A 12,085-nucleotide genomic window follows, 5' to 3' on the forward strand; every position below is an offset into this window, starting at 1 on the left:
ATTTGAGTGACTGTGAGTTATAGCAGTGTTCCTGGAATGTTGATCAGTCAAGGGTCAATCCAGAGGGAAGAGCTGCAAATGAACAGTGGGAGCAGAGAGCTGTTACTCTAGCAGCTGATGACATCATAACATCACTACTGGCTTTTCGGGGAAAAGGTGGATAAGTAAGACCTAAGAGGAAGATCACTCAAGGAAGCTGATTGGCTGTAGCGCGCCCCTTGTTTCTGTGGAGACTTTCACTTTCACTTTTCAACAGGACAGTTGAGAGAGTCTTACTTATGTACCTCACTCCGGCGAACAAAACATTTCTACATTTATATCAGCGAAAGGTACGGTTTTTGAATTTCTAAGTGTTCAGATAGGCCTACGTCAACAATAGGTGTGCATTTATCGTTAAATTACATTGCCTTGCATTTAAACAAAGCTAGTGGCTGTCATTCAATACTTGATGATGGAACGCTTGTTGAAAAACAGGTTTTCCACGTTTCGTGCTACACTTAGAAGGCTGCAGAGTTCCCAGTCATTTTGCGACGTGTACGTTTTTGCATCAACCAGCGCTTGGCGATTCAGTATAGTCAGTAGCTTATTTACAATCTACCACACCTTCTACAATTGCAAGCGAGAGCTGTCCACAATAGCGTAGTTTAGTTGAATGTGGAGCTTTCTAGTTTGTAGCAGTGGCGTTACCAGGATGCGATGTTTGGGTGGTCATTTTGGTCTTTAGGGTGGGAAACGTTGGGGGGGAGTATGGTAGCATTAGAGGAATTCACTAAACAGTTGCGCCATTTTTGTGCGTGGTATTTCAGCGCATATACCTGCGTCTTATTCACTAACCACCAACAATCTATTTTAGCAGGTGCAAGTGCTGAAATTGCCATGTGTCTTGAGCATTTAAAGTCTTTGTTATTCCTTTATGTGCAAACACGCTTCCTTTCTATTTAAATTAGGCTCATTGTAAGTTGCGCTTCATTCACAAAAATTGCCCGGCACACATGTACATTTTCTTTCGATCATACATGCGGTAATTTGTCAAAAAATGATTAAATGATGGAGAAAAGCGTTATAACCTGGCATATATCAGCATGCCAAGCAGTCAAGCGCCCTTTCGGTATGTTAAAGAGATGATTCAGGTGTCTGGATCACAGCAGTGCGAGTGATTCTGTACAGTCCCATCAGAGTGTGTCATATCATTTTGATCTGCAGCGTCCTCCGGTGTATCGCTCAGAATCGTCCCGCAACAAGGCAATTTCACATGCAGATTGCAGTTCTGCATACATTTTGTGGGCGTTTGAGCTGTAGGCTGATCTGCATAATTCCTTTAGTGAATGGGCCACTAAACCAGCGCAGACAGCGCAAGCTATACGTAAATAGCGCATTTACCGGTCACAATTCATTCTTAGTTAATTCCCCCCTATAGTAGTAGCTCATTCAAATAATCAATTAATCAAATAATCTGCTTCAAACTCTTTAATTTATTTCAAAGATTCAGTGCCATTAACTTTGGCAGATTTGGCAAATCTAATCAAAGTGTTAGACTAGTTCTTCCTCAGAGGTGCTCATTGTAGCAGCCTGGTAAATTCTTAACAAAACTTAAATTTCCTTGAAACTTCTTTCTCTTAGTTGTTGCCTAATTTTTTGTGTTTTACAAGAATATTATCAACTAAAACAAACGTGAGAAAAAAATAATCACCTTTTCATTATCCATAACACATGTTTATATAATTATCTGAAATTAATAGTAATGAAATATTGCATATTCCTACAATGCACAATATTTAGGCCTAATTTCTTATTTCCTTCTTTGTAACTGCAAAACATGAAGGGGTTAATTCACTAAACAGTTGCGCCACTTTAGCGTGTTTTATTTCAGCACAAAGTCCTGCATCGTATAAACGAACCACCTGCTAGTTTAAGCAGATGCAATCAGCTCAGAATTTGTGCTGCATACTGAGTGTTTATACAAAGTCATTGTGATTCCTTTCCCCGAAACACACCTCCTTTCTATATAAAATAGGGGTAACACTTTAAAATAAGGATAAATTTGTTAACAATAGTGTAACAGGGTTAAAATGGGAAAGGAGGAGGTGGGTACCGGCTGAACAGTCAAAGAAATATTTAATAAAAACGTAAACAAAAAAACACAAACATAAACACACACATGGCGGCTACGTGTGGCTCTCTCTCTCTCTAACTGTCCTATCTGGCTGCCTTTATCCCTCTCCTCAGCTGATTAGCCCGACTGGGGGCCGGGCGTGCATAGTCACGGCCCGGCCCTCCTCCTCGTCACACTCCTCCCTCCTTTGTCTCAGGCCGGGGAACTCCTGGCATGACGTACATCCCTCTCCCTTTCTGGCCGTGCCTGCCAGCAGGCTTTCCCTGCCTTCCTCGAGCCCTGGGAGGGAGACAAGGGGAGGGAAAAAGGAGAGAATGAGGCAGAGCAAGAGAGAGAGTGGAGAGAGACAAAAAAAAATTGCTCACCATTTCCCAGACATGCCGTCGCCTGGTCCTCGACAACTCCTCCACCCTCTGGCGGACGACAGCCACTCCTCCCCGGGTGGTCAGCAGTGAGCCCTCCGACCCTTGGCGGATGGAACGCCCCTCCACATTCTGGTGGCCGGTAGTGAGCCCCTCCGTCCCTGGCAGCGGCTCCACTGCTCCAGGTGGCCGGCAGCAAGCCCCTCCTCCCCTCGCAGATGGCGGCCGTTCCTCCGCGTCCAGGCGGCCAGCAGCAGCTCCACCGTCCCCCGGCTGCTCCTTTAGGCGGACGGCAGTAGCGAGGACTCCACGACAGTGCATCCCTCCTCCTTCCCGGGTTTCAGCACCAATGTAACGGGATTAAAATGGGAAAGGAGGAGGTGGGAACTGGCTGAACAGTCAAAGTAATATTGAATAAAAACGTAAACAAAAAGACACAAACATAAAAACACACACGGCAGCTGCGTGTGGCTCTCTCTCTCTCGAACTGCCGCATCCGGCTGCCTTTATCCCTCTCCTCAGCTGATTAGCCCACCCTCCTCCTCATCACAAATAATTAACAACATTATTAACATGACCTTAACAATGAACAATACGTTTTAAGCATTTGTTAATCAGAGTTAATGTTAATTTAAATATATTGCCTACTAATACAATTTAAAATCAAAATATGTATTTGTTAACATTAGTTAATGCACTGTGAACTAAGATGAACAACAAAGAACAATTGTATTTATTAACTAACATTAACAACGTTTAATTAATGTCATTAAATCCTTTAGTGATTTGGGCGCTAAACCAGCGTAGACAATTCATGCAAATAACCGGGACTTTTACTGGGAGCAATTTATTCTTAGCGAATCATCCCCTAATTCTTTGATTTGTGATAAATGTTTTTATTTAACATAGTCACTGTAATGAATTAAAAAACAGACCACCAGAAAACCCTTATCTGGCATATGCTGCTTCAAATGCACAATCATCATTCCTGTCCCAAAGAAACCCAAAATCACAGGACTTAAAGACAACAGACCTGTCGCTCTGACGTCTGTGGTCATGAAATCATTTGAGAGACTGGTGTTGGCCCACCTGAAGGACATTACCGGACCCTTTCTAGATCCCCTTCAATTTGCTTATCAATCAAACAGGTCTGTGGATGATACAGTCAGCTTGGGATTGCATCATATCCTGCAACATCTGGACAGACCAGGGACATATGCAAGGATCCTTTTTGTGGACTTCAGTCCGGCTTTTAACACCATCATCCCAGCTATTCTCCAGACTAAATTACACCAACTCTCTGTTCCCACATCTATCTGTCAGTGGATCACCAGCTTTCTGACAGACAGGCAGCAGCTTGTGAAACAGGGGATATTCACTTCCAGCACATGTACAATCAGCACAGGTGCCCCCCAGGGATGTGAGCTCTCCCCACTACTCTTCTACAAGAGATACTACAATAAGATGCAATAAATATGATGCTGAAATATGTACAGTATAAATAATACAATAATTAAGAATAATAGTGTAAAAGATGATGCGAGAAGCAGTTTTCCTTCTTCAGGTGAGGCTTTATTTCCCCTCTTCCTCGACACCACTTTACAGTTTACCTTTATACACTGTCTAAACGCTAACACACACTGCTTCCACAAATAAACTCTCACTATTAGGAAATCCTTGCTCTGGCTCGGCTCTGTCATATCCAGTCTCTCTCTCGACTGAGTGTTGTGTCGCTCTATTTATCCGCTCTCCCCGTGCTCACTGAAATTAAGAGACAGGTGTTAGACATAATTTAGCTCAGGTGTAAGCACCCTTACCGCTTTCTCTCTCCGGAGAGATGCTTGACCACGCCCCCGCTGCCACAAATAGTTAAATGAAATAGTGACAATGAATAAATAACCGTATCTGTCAATTTGCTGTGTTGTGTGTGAAACATCATATATTTTACACAAGTTGTTCATATGTCATACCTCTCACACTGCATCGTCCCTAACTGCAGAATCAAGTTTATTGTGTTACAACATTCGTCTTGTGTTTCCCCACCAACCTTTGATGACATGACAGTGATGCTGAAGTCTTAAAGAAGCCATACATCTTTTGCGACATGGGCAATTGGTTGATGTGATCAGCCAAATTATGAGACCAACGATCGAGTCATAGGAAGTGAATATAGGCCGATACCGATCGGTGGCCGATCAATCGTAGCATCCCTACTTTCAGTATTTATGAATTCTCTTTCATTACTTTATTTCTTTATTTTTTTATTTCCATATTTTTATTTCCAAGTTTTTTTCTGGATATTTTATGTCTTCAATTATTTATTTCTGTTTATTTCTTCATCCTTTTTCATTATGAGGAGGCATGGCTTTCACATTGTGGCATAGCTTTTGAATCCATATTTAACATTTATGTATTTATTTAACAATTATGCAGTTATTTTTTTGTTTTAACAGATTTGGACCTGTAGACAGGTGTAATTCAGCCATTAACAATGATAGTTTTTTAAATAATGTTTTTACTGGAAAGGATAATGTTGCAGACATTAACTGATATTTTGTGACACCCCCTACTCTTTACTGTTTTAGTCTAATCATGGACACAGATGGAATGGTTATCGAAGTTATTGGGCTTCCAGACATCGACCCAAATAGCATGATTGACAGATTAACCGTGCACTTTCTGAGGCGCAGTAACAAGGGTGGAGATGTTTTAACAGTGATTTATCCAACCTCTACCAAATACCAGGCATATGTAGTCTTTGAATCAGCAGAAGGTATGAAAATTTGGCTTAATATATTCAATATATTTTTCCTCTAGTTTCCTCAAGTGTTTTTCCAACTGTTCGAGGAATCTCTGAATCCATGAGTAAAACCCCTTGTTTTCTTTCAATATTTTAGTACCTGGAGTTTTGGAACACAATCATCTTTTGGAAGTGGAAGGTCAGTTTTACCCACTGGATGTTAAAAGTGTACATCGGCCTCAGGTAATGCTGTTTATGGGTGATCCTTACACATAATCAATTTTCTGCAAATTAAATACAATTACCAGTGTTTTGACATTTTAATTTTTGCATTTGAATATTTTGTTCTAAATGATAAATGTCCAAATTAGAAGCATGACAAAGATATTTCCTTAACATGTTTGTGCATATGTTAATGTTTCCACTTTCTTAGCTGGACATGCCAGTCGAAGCATCCCTCAATGTGAATATGTTCTCCAGTCAGAGAGCGATCCAAAATCTTCTTGAAAGCTATGGCTTTAAGGTGTCAGAGCCCAGATCAGGTGAGCTGCATTTGGAGGGCTCATTTTTTAGACTAAAACTCATCCGTCCCAAACTCATGCAGCTTCAGGCTCAAGAAACCCGTGTTCAGAGAAGAACACCCTCGCCTTACACTAATAGCTACTCCAATGGCTCTGTCTCCAAATATCGCCCCAATGACTATGAATCCATACCTAAATCCACATCGAGACACAATCATGCCAATGGCAACTCAATGTATGCTGGGGCCAGTAGCCCATCTACAGCAAGAACTTCAAGATCCCCAGAGTCTCCAAACAGTCTGCCACTATTCCAGCCTGCCTCTCCACTGGCTGGAAGCTCAAGCTCAGGAGGCTCCTTTTGCAGTCCCTCCAGGTTCAGTGAATATTCCAATGCAAGCTGGAAGAGCCCTTCTCCCAGGCAAACTGAGTTTTGTTTCTCTGTGGAACCAGATGTATTCAGATACACAGTGTGCTTTGAAAAAGAATTTATTAAAAAAATTGAATCGGATCACAGCACTCATATTAAGCATGATGATAATTCAGAGTTTTTTACTGTCAGACTCTTGGGAGGGGCCTGTAAGGAAGCAGGTAAAAAACTGTCTTACTTCATGCAGGACATCGCCTCATCTCTACGAACACAAGAAATAGAGCTGAATAAATTTGATATTAGTCAGCAGAGACTAATTGCTCATGACATTTACAGGCTCAAAGACATCTACAAAGTTTTGATTTGGCAGGAAAGGGATGTTATTAAAGTGGTGGGATCATCAAAAGACAGCTATGAAGTGAAGCAAAGGCTTCTTGGACATGAGGTTGACATTCCTGTGCCAAGCCAGTTGGCGAGGAACTCACAATTGCGACGCAGCAACTCTTTACCAAGGCAGAAAACAAGGACTAAAACTGAGAATGTAAGCTCAAGACGAAGTCCTGACACTGTGCTTCAGGATGCTACTAGTAGCTCCTCCGCCTCTCAGTCTCAGTCTGGGCGAGACTTACAACAAGATAGAGGTCGTCAGCTGTCTAAACCCACTGCTCAACACAGCAGGCCACGTAGCACCTCTGAATTCCGAAATAAAAATCAAAACAGAGTAGACAGACCTCTGCCAACCGATGATCAGCAGGATTTGACACCTCCTAGTGGAGTCAAGACATCTAAACAAAGGCCAGCACCTAAAATTGTTCCTTCTTTTCAGATCAATTTTGATGATATAAAATCAAAATTTCACAAAAATCAAAGGTCACAGATTTTCAAAGTATGAAATGACTGAATCTAGCAAATCAGTTTACACATCACCATACTGTAAATGCCTCCTTTATTGTTAAACGCACTTATAATTTTGTCTTGGAGCTTTTTTTTTTTTTAGAAAAGCTTAAATTGGTCTGACACATTATAATCCTTGCGCTTGACTCAAATTTAAGAGAAGTACGAGACTGTTTTACTACTGACAATTTTATTTGCTTATTCACATCTATTTAAACTCTACACTCTCCTGAGCAATTTGCAACAATGACTGTGATTATTTTTGTAATTACTGTATCACATATGAGAAAAAAAAAAAAAAAAAAAGGAAATCCATATAACTTCCATTATCCAAATTTCTGTTTATTATTCGCAAATATTACTTTAGTGTTTACAGTGTATGCTGGAGACAGGACTCCACTGAATGAGGAAGTGACTTTTTCTGCAATTTACAGGAAGTGAGGCTGGTCCTGTGGTTGACTTAGGGTCATGTTAAAACGTTAGCGTGAGAGAAATACATTGATGTGGAGAGTGCTACTGTTTTTTCTTTTTGATCTGACAAATACTTAACTGACTTATTTGTATTAATTGAGACTACATGTAGTATTTCTGTAAGATACAGCATTTTGAATCGATTGGAATCCCATTAAAAGGTTTTATTTTACCTGTGGTCTGTTGTCTTGACAAAACATTATTTTTAGCCATTTTGAAGGGATATTTTTAGGCCTTACTCTAATGTGGACAACTAGGGCAACTATGAATTGCATTTCATTGCTCAGAATGGAAAACAGAGTACAACAACAATGCAAAACACAGAAGGGTGACACTACAATAACATTAGAAACACTGTAAACATGAACTAAACAACCCAAAACCCGACTGAAGTCTTCAGGAAATCCCAGGAATGCACTGACTGGAGATCACAAGACTCAACAAAACAAACTAGCACAGAACAGAACACAAGTGGGACTTCAGTAGGAAAAAGGTAGATAGGGAGCAGGTGCCGCCAATGATGTTAATTGGAGAACAGTTGCTGCCCGGTAACGGATCCGCCTTATCCGACACCTGCAAGACACAAGAGGGCATGAGAGACAAGGCAACACAGGAAAAAAACACTCAAGACTAGACAAACAAGTATCAGGGGAGGCACAGTCAGGGCAGACTGTGACAATACCCCTCCCCTGACGGACACCTACTGGCGTCCACAACAGACTAGGGGTGTAATGGTTCTCCATAAAAAAACAAACCGAACGGTTCGCCAACCAAGGTTCTGTAAGCATTTGCTCCATGGTTCATCTCTAGTTTAATAATGCGCTAAATAGACATACACAGATGTAACCTCCACTAATGCACCTGTATCGCTCTGTAGATGGACACACTCTGTCTGTGTTTCATGTGGGTCAACTTTCTCAGAGAGGGTAGCTGTCCTATTAACTGTTAGTATGTTAAATCAGTTGATGACATCAGAGTTGCACGCATTAGTTGGCAAACTGGCAAGCAGAGAAAACAAGCCACAAGAGAGAAGCCCCTGTGTCATTTAAGTCTCCTGTCTGGGAACTTTCTCTTTATGCAGTCAATTACAAAGAGATAGTGAAAAAACTTGTACAAAACCGGCACTGTTTGCAAACATTGCTCGACGTGAGTGCCGTATACTGGTAATACATCAATATTTGATTAGCTATTTACGCCGACATCACCTGAGGATATATAGTGCATGGTGCGTACAGAGCCGCAGGTGAGCCCGAAACTGAGGATGAGGGTGTTTTCACTCTTAGTCCGTTTCAGGGGTCTAAAAGTGGTTTTGGATTATATGTTAACTTTTCAAATAACAAGAACTAAAGCGCTCCGGGTGTTCATAGCCAAACTAAGTTATGTTGCCCTTATTCCGCTGATGAAGATGTGGGATTTCCAGGTATGATTAAAATAATTGAGTCACGTTATGACATCCATTCTCGTATTAATTTTAATAGGAAATTTATTCTATAGTGATGTACAGATTCTGAACGTTGAATATACATTGAGTTAAGTTTGAAATGCACTTTACATGTTGATGCATGCAGCGTAATAATGCAAGTATTAAGTTAAAATGTTGAGTTAGTGAGTTTATTTTCTTTAAGGACCCTAACAAAAATTAACCATGGTTTACTATAGTAATATTGTAGTAACCATGACTGTAATAACAAGGACTGTTGTCACCATGGTTTTCTTATCAGAAATCATGGTTTTGATAGAATTAACCATGGTTTTATGTAGTAATACTGTAGTAGCCATACAGTAACCATGGTTTTACTATAGTAATATTGTAGTAGCCATGACTGAAGTAACAATGACTGCTGTCACCATTGTTTTCTTGGCAGAAATAATAGTTTTGATACAATTAACCATTGTTTTACAACAGTAATATTGTAGTTTCCATTTAGTAACCTTGATTTTACTATAATATTGTAGGCATGAATCTAACAATGTTAATTTCATGGTTACTATGATTTTACTACAAATACAATGTTTAAACTATGGTTACTGTAGTAAAACTATGGTGATTGTAGTGAGGGCAAATCTCTTGAAGTGTCTGTTACTAAATAGAATATTTTTACTTTGGATTTGGCAGTAATATTTTTTTCCCTGAACATAACAAATACCTAACCATACCGAAACCGTGACCCTAAAACCGTGATACAAACCGAACCGTGAGAAATTTGAACTGTTACATTCCTACAGCAGACATACCAACACAAAGGGAACTGACCAGGGAGGGAGGGAGGGAAAGAAAGAAGACAAGACATGGAGCATGAGTGTCCAGACCCCGACACCCAAAATCGAACCAGACAGGAGAGTCAGGATCCAGACACCATGCTCCGAACATGAAACACAATAACTGACCGAAGAGCGCACAGCAGGGAAACCACAACCTGAAGCCGTGCGCTCACACAGAGACAAAAAACAAGGACGGGTAGAGCGCATGGTCAGGAGAGTACCCCTGAGCCATGCGCTCAACACAGACACAGAAAAAGAGTGTCAGCATTCTGTCACCACAAAAAACCAGACTGTCAAAGTGACAGGATCCTGACACTACCCCCTCTCAAAGGGATGCCTCCTGGTGTCCCAGAATGGGAACATCAAACAACAGACAGGACAAACAGAACAGGTACTAACGTAGAACAGAAAGAACAAAAGAAAGGGAGGGAAGGGAGGGAAACCAGGGTGGAACCGGCAGGGCAGTCCAAGGTAGAATTGGTGGGAGGGACCAGGGAGGAGGTTTAAGGTAGGGAGCGAGGTCCAGCGGCCTGGGAGGAGGCTTCAGGGAGGGGACTGGGTCCGGTGGCCTTGGAAGAGGATTCAGGAAAGGGACATGGTCTGGCGGCCAGGGATGTGGATCCAGGTAGGGGCGGGGTCCAGAGGCCTATGAGGAGGGTTCTGGTAGGAGGCTTGGTCCGGCGGCTGGGGAGAAGGCCTGAGGAAGGGAACAAGGGTGGAGAGGATGGTGGCAAGGGCAGGAAGGGCATGGGCAGACTGAGTGCCCATGGATGCTGGGGACTGGGTAAGGCTGAGCGCCGAACACTGGGGGCTGGACAGACTGGGGAGCTGCTGCTCAGTCTTACCCAGTCCCCAGGGCTGGGCAGACTGGGGAACGGCTGCTGAGGGCTGGGCAGACTGGGGAGCGGCTGCAAGGAACCGGACCAACATGAGAGTGACCACAATGACCTAGACATAAGGGTAGTGGGTGAGGTCAGTGATGGCTGCTGGACAAAATCAGATGCAGTGGTGGGCGCTGGATAGGGGTCAGGCTCAGTGGCGGCTGTTGGACAGGGGTCTGACTGGACGTGAGCGACCGCTGGGCAGTGTAAAGACTGGACATGGATGGCTGCTGGACAAGGATCAGACTGGACATGGGCAGCCGCTGAATAGGGGTCTGACTGGCCGCTGATGTTGGTTGGGTGCTGGTAACTGGACTGAGCAAAGGCTGGTCGGTGGCCACAAGGGACTGGACAGGATAATCGACAACCTCAGGGAACAGGACAGACCCGATGACCACAGGGAACGGGACAGGCTCGTCGACGGCCACAGGGATCAGAACAGGCAAGTCGACAGCCACAGAGGACAGAATAGGCTTGTGAACTTCCTCCTCCTATGGTGATGAGAAGCCCGAGAAGTGCCCGGGGGGAATAGGGCATGGGCTGAGAGGGGTTCTGAGATCTGGCATTCCACCTCCGCAGCAAGTCTTAAACTTCCACCAGATCCCAAAAGGGTAAAACAAAAATCTGGTGCTAAGCGGATTGTCCAAGCCCGAAAGGAAGAGCTGTTTCAACCAAGTCTCATCAAAGCACCACCTATGAGGCTCACTGACCAGCTCCATATTGTAGACACCAAAACCACAACAATTCAGGAAGCTGGCCATGGTGTGGTAGAATTGCCTATGTTGAGAGATCTGTTCCTTTCGGGCTGGAGCTGGATAAAAAAAATGCCCCTTGCCTCTGCTTGGTCAATGTGGGTCAGTTTGTTATGTCACGGATTGAAGGATAGGACCCAAATGCAGGAAGGCAAGTAAAGGGCTTTATTACAAAATAAATAAAAAAATACAAACCAAAAACTCCCACGGGGGGAAAAATAGAAAACAGAATAATCAACTTCAAAAACCAACCAAAACCAGACTGGAATACATCAACTGGAGATCACACGACTCACACAAGACTCAACAAAACAAACTAGCATAGAACAGAACACAAGCGGGACTTCAGTAGGAATACGGTAAATAGTGAGCAGGTGCCACTGATGATGTTAAGTTGCCGGGTAACGATCTGTCATTCTCCACGTTGCACCTGCAAGACACAAGAGGGCGTGAGATACAAGGCAACGCAGGAAAAAACACTCAGACAAGACAAACAGATAGTCAGGGGAGGCACAGTAAAGCCAGAATGACAGTTTTATTCAAAGTAACTTAAAAGTGAGAAATACTACGATCCAAGAGATCATAAAAACACAACTGCATTATGTGTTGCAATACAAAGCACTGAAAATACCCAAAAAAGTACAAGCTAGTAAACACCTCACAGCTGAAGTCTCCACCACCATATCTCTATTTAATGTGTTTTCTGATAAAAGCTCATGTCA

At 42.6% G+C, this 12,085-nt stretch overlaps 1 protein-coding gene across 1 annotated transcript; it reads left to right on the forward strand.

Annotated features, from left to right (window-relative positions):
* The first annotated feature begins 167 nt into the window (after positions 1 to 167).
* Positions 168 to 7,640, forward strand: LOC127421561 (uncharacterized). Its single transcript, XM_051664688.1, has 4 exons — positions 168 to 329; positions 5,061 to 5,248; positions 5,373 to 5,458; positions 5,649 to 7,640. Exons 2-4 carry the CDS (start codon positions 5,068 to 5,070, stop codon positions 6,993 to 6,995), a joined length of 1,614 nt encoding a protein of 537 aa, XP_051520648.1. The 5' UTR covers positions 168 to 329; positions 5,061 to 5,067; the 3' UTR covers positions 6,996 to 7,640.
* The last annotated feature ends 4,445 nt before the right edge of the window (positions 7,641 to 12,085 follow it).

Source organism: Myxocyprinus asiaticus, chromosome 30 (genome assembly GCF_019703515.2).
Source record: "Myxocyprinus asiaticus isolate MX2 ecotype Aquarium Trade chromosome 30, UBuf_Myxa_2, whole genome shotgun sequence".
NCBI lineage: Eukaryota > Metazoa > Chordata > Actinopteri > Cypriniformes > Catostomidae > Myxocyprinus > Myxocyprinus asiaticus.

What these genes read in the sequence shown, in the direction of transcription:
- LOC127421561 (XM_051664688.1), top strand. Translation starts at nt 5,068, where the DNA reads ATGGACACAGATGGAATGGTTATCGAAGTTATTGGGCTTCCAGACATC. An exon ending in AGTCTTTGAATCAGCAGAAG is followed by an intron (nt 5,249 to 5,372) that starts GTATGAAAATTT and finishes TCAATATTTTAG; the next exon opens with TACCTGGAGTTTTGGAACAC. An exon ending in AAAGTGTACATCGGCCTCAG is followed by an intron (nt 5,459 to 5,648) that starts GTAATGCTGTTT and finishes CCACTTTCTTAG; the next exon opens with CTGGACATGCCAGTCGAAGC.